The sequence below is a fragment of the Scyliorhinus torazame genome, chromosome 4, assembly GCF_047496885.1.
Source record: "Scyliorhinus torazame isolate Kashiwa2021f chromosome 4, sScyTor2.1, whole genome shotgun sequence".
Taxonomy (NCBI): domain Eukaryota; kingdom Metazoa; phylum Chordata; class Chondrichthyes; order Carcharhiniformes; family Scyliorhinidae; genus Scyliorhinus; species Scyliorhinus torazame.
The window spans coordinates 337,693,457-337,712,722 of record NC_092710.1 but is presented as its reverse complement, the minus strand read 5'-3'; the positions used below and the strand labels follow the sequence as shown (position 1 = coordinate 337,712,722).

General features: G+C 52.5%; 1 protein-coding gene across 1 annotated transcript in view; it reads right to left on the bottom strand.

The window, feature by feature from the left end:
- Positions 1-3,868: 3,868 nt before the first annotated feature.
- The window catches only part of LOC140411163 (coiled-coil domain-containing protein 185-like), a 46,117-nt gene continuing 30,719 nt past the window's right edge, over positions 3,869-19,266 (bottom strand). Inside the window, exon 3 of the mRNA XM_072500241.1 lies at positions 3,869-6,479. Coding sequence (XP_072356342.1) covers positions 5,528-6,479 — 952 coding nt within the window. The 3' untranslated portion in view covers positions 3,869-5,527. The remainder of the gene's footprint in view (positions 6,480-19,266) is intronic.

Below are 19,266 nucleotides of genomic sequence, written 5' to 3'. Positions count from 1 at the left end.
CGAGAGGGGGGAGGCGAGCGAGAGGGGGGAGGGGAGCGAGAGGGGGGAGGGGAGCGAGAGGGGGGTGGGGAGCGAGAGGGGGAGGGGGCGAGAGGGGGAGGGGGGCGAGAGGGGGAGGGGGCGAGAGGGGGAGGGGGCGAGAGGGGGAGGGGGCGAGAGGGGGAGGGGGCGAGAGGGGGAGGGGGCGAGAGGGGGAGGGGGCGAGAGGGGGAGGGGGCGAGAGGGGGAGGGGGCGAGAGGGGGAGGGGGGCGAGAGGGGGAGGGGGCGAGAGGGGGAGGGGGGCGAGGGGGGGCAGGGGGGGCGAGAGGGGGAGGGGGGGCGAGAGGGGGAGGGGGGGCGAGAGGGGGAGGGGGCGAGAGGGGGAGGGGGGCGAGAGGGGGAGGGGGGCGAGAGGGGGAGGGGGGCGAGAGGGGGAGGGGGGCGAGAGAGGGAGGGGGGCGAGAGAGGGAGGGGTGCGAGAGAGGGAGGGGGGCGAGAGGGGGAGGGGGGCGAGAGAGGGAGGGGTGCGAGAGAGGGAGGGGGGCGAGAGGGGGAGGGGGGCGAGAGGGGGAGGGCGGGCGAGAGGGGGAGGGGGGCGAGAGGGGGAGGGGGGCGAGAGGGGGAGGGGGGCGAGAGGGGGAGGGGGGCGAGAGGGGGAGGGGGGCGAGAGGGGGAGGGGGGCGAGAGGGGGAGGGGGGCGAGAGGGGGAGGGGGGCGAGAGGGGGAGGGGGGCGAGAGGGGGAGGGGGGCGAGAGGGGGAGGGGGGCGAGAGGGGGAGGGGGGCGAGAGGGGGAGGGGGGCGAGAGGGGGAGGGGGGCGAGAGGGGGAGGGGGGCTAGAGGGGGAGGGGGGCGAGAGGGGGAGGGGGGCGAGAGGGGGAGGGGGGCGAGAGGGGGAGGGGGGCGAGAGGGGGAGGGGGGCGAGAGGGGGAGGGGGGCGAGAGGGGGAGGGGGGCGAGAGGGGGAGGGGGGCGAGAGGGGGAGGGGGGCGAGAGGGGGAGGGGGCGAGAGGGGGAGGGGGCGAGAGGGGGAGGGGGCGAGAGGGGGAGGGGGCGAGAGGGGGAGGGGGCGAGAGGGGGAGGGGGCGAGAGGGGGAGGGGGCGAGAGGGGGAGGGGGCGAGAGGGGGAGGGGGCGAGAGGGGGAGGGGGCGAGAGGGGGAGGGGGCGAGAGGCGGAGGGGGCGAAAAGGGGAAGGGGCGAGAGGGGGAGGGGGCGAGGGCGAGGGGGGAGGGGGCGAGAGGGGGAGGGGGCGAGAGGGGGAGGGGGCGAGAGGGGGAAGGGGCGAGAGGGGGAAGGGGCGAGAGGGGGAGGGGGCGAGAGGGGGAGGGGGGCGAGAGGGGGAGGGGGCGAGAGGGGGAGGGGGCGAGAGGGGGAGGGGGCGAGAGCGGGAGGGGGCGAGAGGGGGAGGGGGCGAGAGGGGGAGGGAGCGAGAGGGGGAGGGGGCGAGAGGGGGAGGGGGCGAGAGGGGGAGGGGGCGAGAGGGGGAGGGGGCGAGAGGGGGAGGGGGCGAGAGGCGGAGGGGGGCGAGAGGCGGAGGGGGCGAGAGGCGGAGGGGGCGAGAGGCGGAGGGGGCGAAAAGGGGAAGGGGCGAGAGGGAGAGGGGGAGGGGGCGAGAGGGGGAGGGGGCGAGAGGGGGAAGGGGCGAGAGGGGGAGGGGGCGAGAGGGGGAGGGGGCGAGAGGGGAGGGGGCGAGAGGGGGAGGGGGCGAGAGGGGGAGGGGGCGAGAGGGGGAGGGGGCGAGAGGGGGAGGGGGCGAGAGGGGGAGGGGGCGAGAGGGGGAGGGGGCGAGAGGGGGAGGGGGCGAGAGGGGGAGGGGGCGAGAGGGGGAGGGGGCGAGAGGGGGAGGGGGCGAGAGGGGGAGGGGGCGAGAGGGGGAGGGGGCGAGAGGGGGAGGGGGCGAGAGGGGGAGGGGGCGAGAGGGGGAGGGGGCGAGAAGGGGGCGAGAGGGGGAGGGGGCGAGAGGGGGAGGGGGCGAGAGGGGGAGGGGGCGAGAGGGGGAGGGGGCGAGAGGGGAGGGGGGCGAGAGGGGGAGGGGGGCGAGAGGGGGAGGGGGGCGAGAGGGGGAGGGGGGCGAGAGGGGGAGGGGGCGAGAGGGGGAGGGGGGCGAGAGGGGGAGGGGGGCGAGAGGGGGAGGGGGGCGAGAGGGGGAGGGGGGCGAGAGGGGGGAGGGGGCGAGAGGGGGAGGGGGGCGAGAGGGGGAGGGGGGCGAGAGGGGAGGGGGCGAGAGGGGGAGGGGGGCGAGAGGGGGAGGGGGGCGAGAGGGGAGGGGGGCGAGAGGGGGAGGGGGGCGAGAGGGGGAGGGGGGCGAGAGGGGGGAGGGGGGCGAGAGGGGGGAGGGGGGCGAGAGGGGGAGGGGGGGCAGGGGAGGGGGGCGAGAGGGGGAGGGGGCGGCGAGGGGGGCGGAGGGGGGCGAGAGGGGGAGGGGGGGCGAGAGGGGGGAGGGGGGCAAAGGAGGAGGGGAGCGAGAGGGGGGAGGGGAGCGAGAGGGGGAGGGGAGCGAGAGGGGGAGGGGAGCGAGAGGGGGAGGGGAGCGAGAGGGGGAGGGAGCGAGAGGGGGAGGGGAGCGAGAGGGGGAGGGGAGCGAGAGGGGAGGGGAGCGAGAGGGGGAGGGGGGCGAGAGGGGGAGGGGGGCGAGAGGGGGAGGGGAGCGAGAGGGGGAGGGGAGCGAGAGGGGGAGGGGAGCGAGAGGGGGAGGGGAGCGAGAGGGGGAGGGGAGCGAGAGGGGGGAGGGGGGCGGGAGGGGGGCGAGAGGGGGGTGAGAGGGGGAGGGGGGTGAGAGGGGGAGGGGGGCGAGAGGGGGGAGGGGGGCGAGGGGGGGGAGGGGGGCGAGGGGGGGAGGGGCGAGAGGGGGCGAGAGGGGGCGAGAGGGGAGGGGGGCGAGAGGGGGGAGGGGGGCGAGAGGGGGGAGGGGGGCGAGAGGGGGGAGGGGGGCGAGAGGGGGGGGGCGAGAGGGGAGAGGGGAGCGAGGGGGGAGGGGAGCGAGAGGGGGCAGGGGAGAGCAGAGCGAGAGGGGCAGGGGAGAGCAGAGCGAGAGGGGGGCAGGGGAGAGCAGAGCGAGAGGGGGCAGGGGAGAGCAGAGCGAGAGAGGGGGAGGGGAGAGCAGAGCGAGAGAGGGGGAGGGGAGAGCAGAGCGAGAGGGGGAGGCGAGAGCAGAGCGAGAGGGGGAGGGGAGAGCAGAGCGAGAGGGGGAGGGGAGAGCAGAGCGAGAGGGGGAGGGGAGAGCAGAGCGAGAGGGGGAGGGGAGAGCAGAGCGAGAGGGGGAGGGGAGAGCAGAGCGAGAGGGGATCGAGGGGTAGGGGAGCGAGAGGGGGAGGGGAGCGTGAGGGGGAGGGGGGCGAGAGGCGAGAGGGGGAGGGGAGCGAGAGGGGGAGGGGAGCGAGAGGGGGAGGGGAGCGAGAGGGGCCTCGGCACAGGCCCACCTCGCCCTCGGCACAGGCCCACCTCGCCCTCGGCACAGGCCCACCTCGCCTTCGCCACAGGCCCACCTCGCCCTCGGCACAGGCCCACCTCGCCCTCGCCACAGGCCCACCTCGCCCTCGCCACAGGCCCACCTCGCCCCCGGCACAGGCCCACCTCGCCCTCGGCACAGGCCCACCTCGCCCTCGGCACAGGCCCACCTCGCCCTCGGCACAGGCCCACCTCGCCCTCGGCACAGGCCCACCTCGCCTTCGCCACAGGCCCACCTCGCCCTCGGCACAGGCCCACCTCGCCCTGCGCACTGGCCCACCTCGCCCTCGGCACAGGCCCACCTCGCCCTCGGCACAGGCCCACCTCGCCCTCGGCACAGGCCCACCTCGCCCTCCGCACAGGCCCACCTCGCCCTCCGCACAGGCCCACCTCGCCCTCCGCACAGGCCCACCTCGCCCTCCGCACAGGCCCACCTCGCCCTCCGCACAGGCCCACCTCGCCCTCCGCACAGGCCCACCTCGCCCTCCGCACAGGCCCACCTCGCCCTCCGCACAGCTCCACTCCTGCTCCTCCCCTCTGAGCTCCAGGATTTTATCCTCAAAAGGAGGGTACTGGCATCCCATCGCCAGTCTTCGCTCGCGGAGGTTGTGAGCAAGTTTATTCTGCAGGATCAAACCTGACGGGTCAGGTTTCGATGAAACCTGGAAGTGTGGGGATGGCATGCTAGCAGGGAGGGGTTGTGAGGTGTCCCGGTGGGGTTGAGGCCGGGTGCAGCACCCGGGGTTGAGATTACGTTCAGAGGGGCTACGGCAAGGTGGAGTGTAGAGCGGTTACAGCGAGTACTTACCTGGCGGAACAGAGTAGGTCATTCATCTCCTTGCAGCATTGCACCCCATCCCCTTAAAGGGGGTGTTGGCACCAGTGCTGCCACCCTCTCCCAGGCTGTGTCCGCCATCTTGCTGGAGGGTTGGCCTGTCTCAAGGGTAGATTGTTCCCCTTCTCTCCTCTGCACCATCAAGCAGACAGGTGAGTGGCTCCCTCCAGGAAGCTTCTTCAATGCCATTCCACCCATCCGTTTGATTGGGAGCAAGTGCTGTGGAGCCGTTTAAATGCAGCGTCCGCTTTCTAGAACTGTTCAGATAACCCCGGGGGTGGGAGGGAAGAGATCGGATGCTTCGCTCCACAGACGCGGCGTTCTTCTTCACGTGGGGCTTCCTTCCCCCCCCAAAGGGGCTTCCCCCCAAAGTGCAAAAAACTGCCACCCAGATAGTACCACTGGGGCTGACGGCTTCGCAACGGTTTGTGCCAAAATTGACACTTCGCCAAATTTTGGGAAAGTGCATCCCAAAATGTGGGATTGGGAACAAAGGGGGGAAACTCCAGCTCGCATTATTTTCCAATTGCAGTTCTGGCAAAATTGCAATCCAAAACTTATCAGTCCTTTCCCTGGTCAATACCCAAAGCTGCCACCCCTTCACAATGGGCAGAGCATGTTAAAGAAGGCAGAGGTGACTCGCAGGGGATGTGACGGTACACAGTGTGACCGAGCACATCCTGCAAATTACTGGCAGCAATGCGACAGAAGATTCACTAGAACGCAAACATAGTTCGAATACACTTTGTGGAGGTGAATTTGGCCACTTTTCCCTGCACTCTTAGCAAAAAGATAAACTGATGGATGGCTAAAAGTTCACAGCTTTTAGATTTTGTTTCCTGAATAGTGTCACACTCGGGGTTGTTCTGCGCATTTGCCCAGATATTTAAACATGCTCAAGTAAAGCATTTTAAAAACATTCTTCCCAGTAACAAAAGGGCCAGTTTCCTACAGCTTCACAAACTGCTGGAACTAAGGTGGTCATGATACAGCTTCCAGTTATGTTCGCATAACAATAAACTTTATAATCCTACAACACTATCAAATCCTACAAAGCCATCCTTCAATCGATTCCCAAAATATTTAACTTCTTTATGAGAAAACTCATTATCCTGTGGTTTACTGTTAACCAAAGTACAGGCATCCACCTCTGTGCCTTTTGGAAAACATTCCAGCTTGTTTACCCAGTGTTATCAAGCAAAACAAAAGAAAATCCCTTTTTAATTGGGTCTTCTATTTACGGCACTTTGTTCTCCTCCCTCAAACATTAGTAAGCTATCTTTTTGACTAAGCTAGCCCAAAGCTCAGCTTCCATAGCCATTTGATCGAAGGACCGGCTGTTGATCTGCTCCCGCACTCGTTCCCTCATTTGAAAAGCTGCCCGGGCAACTTGACGGGACTCCTCAATGGTCGCTTTCTTCACTTTCAAGATTTCTTCACTCCTCCTGTCCTTTTTCTTAATAGTTTCCTCCATCGCCAGCCGGTGCCACTCTTCTTCTTCATCGACCTTCTTCTTTATCTGCTGGTGGACCTTCTCTTTCTCCGACCTGCTCTTCTGGGACTGAAGGGCTTTATTTTGGACACTCTTCAACACCGTTTTCTGGGCCTGCTCGATTTTGAGGTCCGAGATTTCTGCCAACGCTTCCTTACGCTCCTGCTGTTCCTGTTCTAGCTTTTCAGCCCTTAGCCTGGCCTGAAGGATCTGGTTTTGCTCCTTGGTTGCTTTTTCTTTCAGCCCCCTCTTTTTCTCCTCCAGTTGAAGCTTGTGGTTTTCCTTGAATTTCAAAAGCTTCCTCTCCAGCGACATCCTCACCATTAACTCCTCGGTTTTGCTCAGATTGTCAATCTCATTTTTCAGCAACAGATGCTTCAGTTTTTCATGCTCATTCTCCAGCTTGGTTTTGTTTTGGTCGCTCATTTCCTTCAGGAGCCGCTTCTGGGTAGCACTCGAGAGTTTTGCCTGTGAGGCCTGTACTTCTCGCTCTTTGGTAACTTGCTTGATGGTTTCACTTTGCTTCTGTAACTGATCTTGGTGATGTTTACGGATTTCTGCTTGGTATTTTGCTTGTTCTATTTTTTCCTTTTTCTTCAATTCCTGCTTCTCGGCCAATATTCTCCACTGACTTTCTTTTACAATCACGTCTTTCTCTCGCAGTTCAGCCATCTGTCTTACTTCCTGCTGTAGTTTAGATTGTCTCATTTCCCGCTCTTTTCTCCACCTGCGAATACATGGAGTTCAGTTTATAAAAAGGTTTGCGTTTATACTATCTTTACCGCCCTCCATACACGCCAAACATCTTTAATTATTTAATGTAAATTTGAAGTGCTCAATTTTTTTTCCCAATTAAGGGGCAATTTAGCGTGGCCAATCCACCTACCCTGCACATCTTTAGGTTGTGGGGGTGAGAAGCGCACAAACACGGGGAGAATGTGCAAACTCCACGCGGACAGTGAACCCGGGTCCTCAGCGCCATTGGCAGCAGTGCTAACCACTGCACCACCGTGCCGCCCACCAAATGTCTTAACATTTGGTAAGTCCGTCCTTTAAAAGCACTTGTCTTTGCAGGGGCAGGCCAGTCGATTTCGGCGGGAGAATCAGCTGGTGAGTCAGTTTCAGCGGGAGCAGTGCGGAAGTGGCTGCTGGGAGGTAAGTCTGTCCTTTAAAAGCACTTGTCTTTGCAGGGGCAGGCCAGTCGATTTCGGCGGGAGAATCAGCTGGTGAGTCAGTTTCAGCGGGAGCAGTGCGGAAGTGGCTGCTGGGAGGTAAGTCTGTCCTTTAAAAGCACTTGTCTTTGCAGGGGCAGGCCAGTCGATTTCGGCGGGAGAATCAGCTGGTGAGTCAGATTCAGCGGGAGCAGTGCGGAAGTGGCTGCTGGGAGGTAAGTCTGTCCTTTAAAAGCACTTGTCTTTGCAGGGGCAGGCCAGTCGATTTCGGCGGGAGAATCAGCTGGTGAGTCAGTTTCAGCGGGAGCAGTGCGGAAGTGGCTGCTGGGAGGTAAGTCTGTCCTTTAAAAGCACTTGTCTTTGCAGGGGCAGGCCAGTCGATTTCGGCGGGAGAATCAGCTGGTGAGTCAGTTTCAGCGGGAGCAGTGCGGAAGTGGCTGCTGGGAGGTAAGTCTGTCCTTTAAAAGCACTTGTCTTTGCAGGGGCAGGCCAGTCAATTTCGGCGGGAGTGGAGCTGGCTGGTTAGTCCATTTCAGCAGGAGCTGAGAATTTTTTTTTAAAAATTAGTGTTTTAGGCGGGAACAGGAAGTCAACCCGCGGACGTCTGGGAAGACCCTCACCAATAAATTCTGGTGGAGAGGAAACCCGAGACACTACACGTGTAGTGTCTCCCACCCGCCCTCCTCCTCTAACCTAATAATAAAACCCATTGGTCTGCGGTAAGTACCATATTTTATTATATTATTATTTTTTATAAAAAATTAAATTTAGTTGTTAGCCAGATCTTGGTAGAAAGTTAGAGGAATGGCAGGGAAGGGAGTGCAATGTTCCTCCTGCAGGATGTTTGAGGTGAGGGATGCCGTTAGTGTCCCTGCTGATTTTACCTGCAGGAAGTGCTGCCATCTCCAGCTCCTCCAAGACCGAGTTAGGGAACTGGAGCTGGAGTTGGAAGAACTTCGGATCATTCGGGAGGCAGAAGGGGTCATAGATAGCAGCTTCAGGGAATTAGTTACACCAAAGATTGGAGATAGGTGGGTAACTGTAAGAGGGACTGGGAAAAAACAGTCAGTGCAGGGATCCCCTGCGGTCGTTCCCCTGAGAAACAAGTATACCGCTTTGGATACTTGTGGGGGGGGGGGGGGGGGGGGGGGGGGGACTTACCAGGGGTAAGCCATGGGGTACGGGCCTCTGGCACGGAGTCTGTCCCTGTTGCTCAGAAGGGAAGGGGGGGGAAGAGGAGCAGAGCATTAGTAATTGGGGACTCTATAGTCAGGGGCACAGATAGGAGATTATGTGGGAGCGTGAGAGACTCACGTTTGGTATGTTGCCTCCCAGGTGCAAGGGTACGTGATGTCTCGGATCGTGTTTTCCGGGTCCTTAGGGGGGAGGGGGAGCAGCTCCAAGTCGTGGTCCACATTGGCACTAACGACATAGGTAGGAAAGGGGACAAGGATGTCAGGCAGGCTTTCAGGGAGCTAGGATGGAAGCTCAGAACTAGAACAAACAGAGTTATCATCTCTGGGTTGTTGCCCGTGCCACGTGATAGTGAGATGAGGAATAGGGAGAGAGAACATTTAAACACGTGGCTACAGGGATGGTGCAGGCGGGAGGGATTCAGATTTCTGGATAACTGGGGCTCTTTCTGGGAAAGGTGGGACCTCTACAGACAGGATGGTCTACATCTGAACCTGAGGGGCACAAATATCCTGGGGGGGAGATTTGTTAGTGCTCTTTGGGGGGGTTTAAACTAATGCAGCAGGGGCATGGGAACCTGGATTGTAGTTTTAGGGTAAGGGAGAATGAGAGTATAGAGGTCAGGAGCACAGATTTGACGTCGCAGGAGGGGGCCAGTGTTCAGGTAGGTGGTTTGAAGTGTGTCTACTTCAATGCCAGGAGTATACGAAACAAGGTAGGGGAACTGGCAGCATGGGTTGGTACCTGGGACTTCGATGTTGTGCCATTTCGGAGACATGGATAGAGCAGGGACAGGAATGGATGTTGCAGGTTCCGGGGTTTAGGTGTTTTAGTAAGCTCAGAGAAGGAGGCAAAAGAGGGGGAGGTGTGGCGCTGCTAGTCAAGAGCAGTATTACGGTGGCGGAGAGGATGCCAGATGGGGGACTCTTCTTCCGAGGTAGTATGGGCTGAAGTTAGAAACAGGAAAGGAGAGGTCACCCTGTTGGGAGTTTTTTATAGGCCTCCTAATAGTTCGAGGAATGTAGAGGAAAGGATGGCGAAGATGATTCTGGATAAGAGCGAAAGTAACAGGGTAGTTATTATGGGAGACTTTAACTTTCCAAATATTAACTGGAAAAGATATAGTTCGAGTACAATAGATGGGTCGTTTTTTGTACAGTGTGTGCAGGAGGGTTTCCTGAAACAATATGTTGATAGGCCAACAAGAGGCGAGGCCACGTTGGATTTGGTTTTGGGTAATGAACCAGGCCAGGTGTTGGATTTGGAGGTAGGAGAGCACTTTGGGGACAGTGACCACAATTCGGTGACGTTTACGTTAATGATGGAAAGGGATAAGTATACACCGCAGGGCAAGAGTTATAGCTGGGGGAAGGGCAATTATGATGCCATTAGACGTGACTTGGGGGGGATAAGGTGGAGAAGTAGGCTGCAAGTGTTGGGCACACTGGATAAGTGGGGCTTGTTCTAGGATCAGCTACTGCGTGTTCTTGATAAGTATGTACCGGTCAGGCAGGGAGGAAGGCGTCGAGCGAGGGAACCATGGTTTACCAAGGAAGTGGAATCTCTTGTTAAGAGGAAGAAGGAGGCCTATGTGAAGATGAGGTGTGAAGTTTCAGTTGGGGCGATGGATAGCAAGGAGGGGACATGAGAAGTATTTGGCAGGAAGGATCAAGGAAAACCCAAAAGCTTTCTATAGGTATGTCAGGAATAAGCGAATGACTAGGGAAAGAGTAGGACCAGTCAAGGACAGGGATGGGAAATTGTGTGTGGAGTCTGAAGAGATAGGCGAGATACTAAATGAATATTTTTCGTCAGTATTTACTCAGGAAAAAGGTAATGTTGTGGAGGAGAATGCTGAGCCGCAGGCTAATAGAATAGATGGCATTGAGGTACGTAGGGAAGAGGTGTTGGCAATTCTGGACAGGCTGAAAATAGATAAGTCCCCGGGACCTGATGGGATTTATCCTAGGATTCTCTGGGAGGCCAGGGAAGAGATTGCTGGACCTTTGGCTTTGATTTTTATGTCATCATTGGCTACAGGAATAGTGCCAGAGGACTGGAGGACAGCAAATGTGGTCCCTTTGTTCAAAAAGGGGAGCAGAGACAACCCCGGCAACAATCGACCGGTGATCCTCACGTCTGTAGTGGGTAAAGTCTTGGAGGGGATTATAAGAGACAAGATTTATAATCATCTAGATAGGAATAATATGATCAGGGATAGTCAGCATGGCTTTGTGAAGGGTAGGTCATGCCTCACAAACCTTAGAGTTCTTTGAGAAGGTGACTGAACAGGTAGATGAGGGTAGAGCAGTTGATGTGGTGTATATGGATTTCAGCAAAGCGTTTGATAAGGTTCCCCACGGTAGGCTATTGCAGAAAATACGGAGGCTGGGGATTGAGGGTGATTTATAGATGTGGATCAGAAATTGGCTAGCTGAAAGAAGACAGAGGGTGGTGGTTGATGGAAAATGTTCAGAATGGAGTACAGTCACAAGTGGAGTACCACAAGGATCTGTTCTGGGGCCGTTGCTGTTTGTCATTTTTATCAATGACTTAGAGGAAGGCGCAGAAGGGTGGGTGAGTAAATTTGCAGACGATACTAAAGTCGGTGGTGTTGTCGATAGTGTGGAAGGATGTAGCAGGTTACAGAGGGATATAGATAAGCTGCAGAGCTGGGCTGAGAGGTGGCAAATGGAGTTTAATGTAGAGAAGTGTGAGGTGATTCACTTTGGAAGGAATAACAGGAATGCGGAATATTTGGCTAATGGTAAAGTTCTTGAAAGTGTGGATGAGCAGAGGGATCTAGGTGTCCATGTACATAGATCCCTGAAAGTTGCCACCCAGGTTGATAGGGTTGTGAAGAAGGCCTATGGAGTGTTGGCCTTTATTGGTAGAGGGATTGAGTTCCGGAGTCAGGAGGTCATGTTGCAGCTGTACAGAACTCCGGTTCGGCCGCATTTGGAGTATTGCGTACAGTTCTGGTCACCGCATTATAGGAAGGACGTGGAGGCTTTGGAGCGGGTGCAGAGGAGATTTACCAGGATGTTGCCTGGTATGGAGGGAAAATCTTATGAGGAAAGGCTGATGGACTTGAGGTTGTTTTCGTTGGAGAGAAGAAGGTTAAGAGGAGACTTAATAGAGGCATAAAAAATGATCAAGGGGTTAGATAGGGTGGACAGTGAGAGCCTTCTCCCGCGGATGGAAATGGCTGGCACGAGGGGACATAACTTTAAACTGAGGGGTAATAGATATAGGACAGAGGTCAGAGGTAGGTTCTTTACGCAAAGAGTAGTGAGGCCGTGGAATGCCCTACCTGCTACAGTAGTGAACTCGCCAACATTGAGGGCATTTAAAAGTTTATTGGATAAACATATGGATGATAATGGCATAGTGTAGGTTAGATGGCTTTTGTTTCGGTGCAACATTGTGGGCCGAAGGGCCTGTACTGCGCTGTATTGTTAAAAAAAAAAAACCAATTAAGTACTTTTACTTACTCATTTCATAATCTAGGAAAGGGGCCAGCTCCCACAAACAATGAAATAAATTACCATGTTACCTGGTTTAGGTGGCAGCTTCGAGTTAAGTGTTGGATAGAACACCGTTGGGGAGTATTTAAACCAGTGTAGCAGGGGGATGGGATCCCAGGAGTAGGATCAGATTGGGCAAATTCAGATCAGGAAAATGGAGGTAGAGCATTTGCTACTGATGTAGAAGATGTAGCGATAGACTTGGAATTACAGGAGAAGCAAGGGTTAAAAAGTCTCCAGCAAGAGAAAATGGTGGGGTTAATCTGCTTATACGTCAACGCCAGGAGTATTACAAACAAGGTAGACGAGTTAAGAGCACAGGTAGGCACATGGCAGCAGGATGTCATTGCTTTAACAGAATCCTGGATAAAGGAGGGGGAACATTGGCAGCTCAATATCCCTGGACACAGAGTATCAGGCAGGACAGAGGGGATTATAAAAAAGGAACGGGAGTAGTGCTAATGGTTAAAGAATCAATTCCAGTTGTGAGAAGGGGCGATATACTAAACAGGCAAACAAACGAGAGTTGAGCTTAGAAATAAATAATAATAATAATCTTGCATATTGTCACAAGTAGGCTTCAATGAAATTACTGTGAAAAGCCCCTAGTCGCCACATTCCGGCTCCTATTAGGGGGGGGCCGGTACAGGAATTGAACCCGCGCTGCTGGCCTTGTGCTGCATTACAAGTAAGCTGTTTAGCCTACTGTGCTAAACCAGCCCTGGGAGTATACTGTACACCCCTAAATTGTGAAAGTGAGATAGAAGAGCAAATATGTGGGCAAATCTCTGCCTGGAAGAACAAGAGAGCAATAATAGTGGGAGTCTTTAACTATCTCAGTATAAACTGAGATTCAAACAATACAAGGTGAACAGAGGGAGAAACATTCATGCATGAGAGGAGTTGCAATTCTAGACCTAGTCGTGGGGAATGAAAAAGGGCAAGTGGGTGAAAGTGATATCAGGGATAGTGATCACAATTCAGTTAGATTCAGTATTAACATGGAAAAGAACAGAGTTAAAGCAGGAATCAAAATTTTGAACTGGGAGAAGACAAATTTTGCAGAAATTAGAAGGAAAATGGCTGAAGTGGACTGGCCAACATTGCTAGAGGATAAATCTGTGGAAAACCAGTGGGAAGCTCGGAAAGGAGAGATCCTAAATGTACAAAGTAGACATGTCCCTTCCAAGAATAAGAGTGGTACTGCCAAATCTAGACCCCCCTGGTTGTCTAGAGGAATACAGGGGAAGATCAAACAGAAAAATAAAGTGTACGGTAGGCACAAAGAAATAAGCACAGCTGCTAGACAAGACGAATACAGGAAGTGCAGGGACAAAGTCAAAGGGGGCATGAAAAAAGATTAGCAAGAAAACCCAAAGATGTTTTACCAAAATATTAATGGTAAAAGGTAAGTTAAGGAAAAGGTGGGACCTGCGATGAAGGGAACTTGTGTGTAGATACACAAGCTGCGGGAAGAATTGTAAATGAATATTTTGTCTATGTTTACAAAGGAAATGGATGATGCAGATACAGTAGTCCAGGAGGAACACAGATACTGGATGGGATTATCATAAAGAGAGAGGAAGTACTCAAAAGATTGGAAGCCTTGAAAGTTGATAAGTCGCCAGGGCCAGATGGATCGTTTCCGATGCTACTGAAGGAGGTCAGGGAGGAGATAGCAGTTGCTCTGACGATGATTTTCCAATCCGCACTAGATACAGGGGAGCTACCGGAGGACTGGAGAAATGCAGATGTGGTTCCATTGTTTATAAAGTGATATGCCAAACAATTATAGGCCAGTTAGTTTTACGCCAAATTATTGGTAGGCAAATTATTAGAATCAATCCTGAGAGATAGGATTAACTGTCACATAGAAAGGCATGGACTGGCCAGGGATAGTCATGGATTTGTTGATGGAAGGTCTTGTCTCACAAATGTGATTGAATTCTTTGAGGAAGTGACAAGAGTTGTGGAGTGGATGTGGTGTACACGGATTTTAGCAAAGTGTTTGATAAAGTCCCACATGGCAGATTGGTAAAGAAAGTGAAAGCCCACGGGATACAGGGCAATGTGGCAAACTGGATAAAACGTTGGCTAAGTAATAGGAAACAAAGATTGATGGCTGCCCTTGCAAATGGAAAGTTGTTTCAAGTGGTGTTCCACAGGGCTCGGTGTTGGGGCCCTTACTGTGTGCGTTATATATATTAACAATTTGCAGTGTTATATATTAACGATTTGGACATGCACGGGGGAGCGCAATTAGGAAATTCGCAGATGACACAAAGATGGCCAAGTAGTGGACAGTGGATAGCAATAATCTCCAAAATGATACAGATGGGTAGGTGGAGTGGGCGATAAAGTTACAGATGGAATTTAACACAGAGATGTGAGGTCATGCATATAGGGAGGTCAAACCGTTTTAGGGAGTACACAATAAATGGGAATATACTAGGAGGGGTAGATGAAGTGAGAGATCTTGGCACACAGGTACACAGGTCCCTAAAGGCAACAGTTCAAGTAGACAAGGTTGTTAAGAAAGCACATGGAATGTTCTCCTTCATTGGCAGAGGTTTTGAATATAAAAGGATATAATGTTAGTATTGTAGAAGACACTGGTGTGGCCACAACTGGAATACTGTGTGCGGTTCTAGTCACTACATGACAGGAAGGACGTTATTGCTCTTGGGAGAGTGCAGAGGAGGTTTACAAGAATGTTGCCAGGGATAGAAAAGGGTAGCTACGAGGAGAGATTGGATAGACTGGGGTTATTTTCCTTGGAACAAAGGGGGCTGAGGGGTGACGTAATTGAGGTGTACAGAATTATGAGGGGAAGAGATAGTGGACAGGATAAAATTGTTTCCCTTGGTGGAGAATTCTAGAACCAGGGGACATAGATTCAGGATAAATGGCAGACGGTGCAGAGGAGTCATGGAGAACTTTTTTTTTTTTTTTTTTTTTTACACAGAGGGTAGTGGGAGTCTGGAATTCGCTGCCCGAGTTGGTGGTGGAGGCACAGACCCTAAACTCTTTTTAAAATGTACCTGGACCTGCACCTCAAGTGCTGTAAGCTACAGGGATATGGACTGGTGCAGGAAGGTGGGATTAGAAAGGGCACCTGGGAATATTCTCCCCGTGTCTGTGTGGGTTTCACCCCCACAATCCAAAGATGTGCAGGCTAGGTGGATTGGCCACGCTAAATTGCCCCTTAATTGGGAAAAAAATAATTGGGTACTCTAAATTTATATTAAAATAAAGAAAGGCCACCTGTGTGTCCTCGGGCTGGCATGGACAAGATGGGCTGAATAGCCTCCTTCTGTGCTGTAACTGTTCTATGACTCTAACAATGGGACAGCTCTTTAGAGGGCAGACGAGCCTCAGTTTAATGCCTATCCAGAAGACGGCACCTCCGACATGGTAGCACTGACTCAGTACTGCACCGAATGCCAACCTGGAATTAAGTCTCTGGAGTGGGATTATGGCACAACAACCATCTGACTCAAGACAGTGTTGAAACAAAAGAGAGAAAGGTTTGGCATTGAGGAAAATGTCTTGCAAAGCATTTCTAATATTTCATAAATACAATGACTCAGTGCTGTCACTGAGATAACTATTGCAATGCTAAAGAATAGTTAACATTAAAATAGTAAGGACTTAAGTGGGTTGGTGCAGACTCGATGGGCCGAATGGCCTCTTTCTGCACTGTATATTCTATGTAATACACTCAAATTCTTACGGTAAATTAATGTACACTGAAAGGGGGCATCAATTTTAGTTGCTACTTAACTTGCACAGCTAATATTTGGTGCTGTCATATTGAGATTGCCTCAGTTGATGAATTTACTGCTTTGTGCTGAATTTACAGGGAGTTGGGTTTAACTTGTCTGTCCTGGCTCTTCCCCAGCTGTTATTCAGCGGAGAAGTGAAGGGTGTGGCCAGCTCTAGAATTAGGCTAAAGGCGGCAGAACAGCAGGAAGGTGGGCCTAAACATTTGGGAGCAGACATGACTGAAATGAAGATGTTACAGAGTTTGGAAGATTCAGGGTTGGGACAAGCAGGTCAGAGACAACTGCCTTCCTGAGGAGGCCAAAGAACAAGGGTGAAATGCCAAAGTACCATATGGTGAAAGACCTGCAACAATAAGGCAGTGTTTACATTGGAAAGTCCCATTATAAATGGTTGCATAGTTGAACTATAAATTTGACAACAAAAATTGCCTCACTCCATTGTTACAATGGTGATGTACGGTGACTTTGACCTTTTTGGTTTGTCTAAACAGAATAGCCAATTCTTTTTGAAATGATTTATCTGTAGTGGATGCTGCATCAGTGTGGTGTCTGGTAGCATGGTTACATTACTAGACTAGTAATCCAGAGGCCTTGACTAATAACCTGGGGAAATGAGTGCAGATTACTGTGGAAGCTGGGAAATCTTAATTAATAAATCTGAAATAAAATCTGAAATCAGTAATAGTGACAAAACCACCGGATTGGCAGAAAGACCTGTCTAGTCAACTAATGTATTTTAGAAAATCTGTTGTTCTCAGGCCCACAATATCGTTGACTTCTGTCCTCTGAAATGTCCCAGCAAGCCACTCTGTTGTATTCTGAAAGGCTGCACAGCACGGCCTTTTCAAGGATAATTATGGATGGGTAATAAATTTAGGCCGTGCCACATCCTGTGAATGAATAGAGCAATAAGCACCTGAAACCTTATTGGATAGCTCAATGGTTTTTTTAAATATAAATTTAGAGTACCCAATTTTTTTTCCAATTAAGGGGCAATTTAGCGTGGCCAATCCACCTCGCCTGCAAATCTTTGGGTTGTGGGGGTGAAACCCACAGACACGGGGAGACTGTGCAAACTCCACACGGACAGTGACCCAGGGCCGGGATCAAACCTGGGACCTCAGCGCCGTGAGGCAGCAGTGCTAACCCACTGCACCACCATGCTGCCCTGCTCAATGTTTGTTTTCACTGACACATGACCCTCCTTGTTTTTATTCTTCCCTTCCTTTACTCATCTTTCCGCAGGCAAGTTCATCAAGATAGGGTGTGGCTCTGTGGACCATGCTATTTTTTAAAATCACCTTATTTAAGTGGTGTCGAGTCTGGAGGTGGCAATACTTGGAAGACGGGGAAATTGAGGGGTCAGCAAGGTGGGGTGGGGGTTTAGAGATCTGTGGCTGTTTGTTGGGTTGATGTGGTGTTCTTCTGATATTCTCTGCATGTATGTAAAAAGCCTTGAATAAAGATTTTTGTTTTAAAGAAATAAAGTCGCAGTCACATGACTAGGAATATTCTAGACCCCCAAATAGAGAGGGAGATAGAAGAAAATATATCGAGAGAAATTTCTGCCTAAGAGGGCAATGATAGTAGGAGACTTTAACTATCCCTATCAAACGGGTACAGCACGGTGGCGCAGTGGTTAACACTGCTGCCTCATGGAGCCAAGGTCCCAGGTTCGATCCCGGCTCTGGGTCACTGTCCGTGTGGAGTTTGCACATTCTCCCCGTGTCTGCGAGGATTTCACCCCACCAACCCAGAGATGTGCAGGTTAGGTGGATTGGCCACGCTAAATTGCCCCTTAATTGGAATAAAAAGGAATTGGGTACTCTATAAAGTTATTTTTAAAAAACTATCCCTATCAATGGAGTTTCAAACAAGACAAGGGGCATTGAGGGTGAAAAATTAATGTATTGTCTCCAGGAAATCTTTTTCAAACAATACGTGGCAAGTCCGATGAGAGGACATGTAATTTTGGATTAAATCTGGGGAAATGAAGATGGGCAAGTGGGTGAAGTGACAGTGGGCGACCATATCGGGGATAGTGGCCACAATTCAGGTAGATTTAGTATTATTGTGGAAAAGGAGAGAGATAAATCAGGAGTAAAAATGTTAAACTGGGGGAAGGCAAAGTTTACAAAGCTGAGAAGTGATTTGGCTGAAGTGGACTGGACAAGACGGCTAAAGGATAAGCCAGTGGGAAGCAGCAAGAAGTGAGATCCTTAGAGTGCAGACATGCCCCTTCCAAAACCATCGTTGTCCAGGAAAATACAGGGGAAGATTAAACAGAAAAAGAAAGCGTATGATAGTGACTCAACACTATCCTCTAGATAGCCTAGAGGATAGAAAGTACAGGGATCAAGTTAAAACAAAAATAGGGAAATCAAAGAGAGGATATGCAAAAATATTCGTAAGAAAGATTAAGGAAAACCCAAAGATGCTTTACCAGTACATAAAGAGCAAAAGGATAGTTAAGGAAAAAGTAGGACCTATTAGAAATGAAGAGAATTTGAGAAGATGCAGAGGATATGGGAAGAGTTTTAAACTATTTTTTTGTCTCCATATTCACAAATGAAAGGGATGATGCGGATATAATAACCCAAGAGGAGCAATGTGAAATATTGGATAAAATTATTACGAGAGAGGAAGTGGGAGTCCTGAAAGTGGATAAGTTGCCAGGGTAGGATGGATGGTTTCCTAGGATGTTAAAGGAGTTCAGGGAGAAATAGCAGCTGCTCTGAGGATTATTTTCTAATCTTCACTAGGCACAGCAAAGGTTCTAGAGGACTGCAAATGTGGTTCAGTTGTTTAAGAAAGACATGAAGGAAATGCCAAACAATTATAGGCCAGTTAGTCTTACTTCAGTGGGGGGTAAATTGTTAAGAATCAATCCTGAGCGATCAGATAAACCGCCACTTAGAAAGACATGGACCAACCAGGGATAGTCAGTATGGCTTTGTTAAGGGAAGGTCATGCTGTACAAATTTGATTGAATTCTTTGAGGAAATGACAAGGAGGATTGATGAGGGTAGTGCAGTGGATGTTGTCTACATGGATCTCAGTAAGGCATTTGACAAGGTCCTACATGGCAGACTGGTCAAAAAAGTAACCGCCCATGGGATACAGAGCAACATGGTGAACTGGATTCAAAGGTGGCTCAGTAACAGGAAACAAGGGTAATTGTCGATGGCTGCCCTTGCGAATAGAAAGCGGTTTCAAGTGGTGTTTCACAGGGTTCAGTGTTGGGACCCATGTTGTTTGTTTTATATATTAACGATTTGGACTTGAACGTGGGGGGCATGATAGGGAAATTTGCAGTTGACACAAAAATTGGCCGTGTAGTGGATAGCGTAGAAGAGAGCTGTAAACTCCAAATTGGGTGGAGTGAGCAGGAGAGTGGCAGAGGGAGTTCAACTTTGATAAGTGTGAGGTAATGCATTTAAGGAGGTCAAACAGTAAAACAGAAAACACAATAAATGGGAATATACTGAAAGAGGTAGATCAAGTGAGAGATCTTAGCACACAAGGTAGCACTACAGGTAGATAAAGTTGTATAGAAGGCTCTCCTCTATTGGCAGAGGTATAGATTATACAAATAAGGATATAACGATGGAACAGTAGAAGCCCTGCTGAAACCACACTGGAGTAGCGTGTGCAGTTCTGGTCACCACATTACAGGAAGGGCGTAATTGCTCTGGTGAGGGTGCAGAGAAGATTTACTAGAATGTTGCCAGGGCTGGAGAATTGTAGCTATGAGGAGAGATTGGGGTTGTTTTCCTTGGAACAGAGGAGGTTGAGGGGTGACGTGATTGAGGTGTACAAAATTGTGAGGGGGGTAG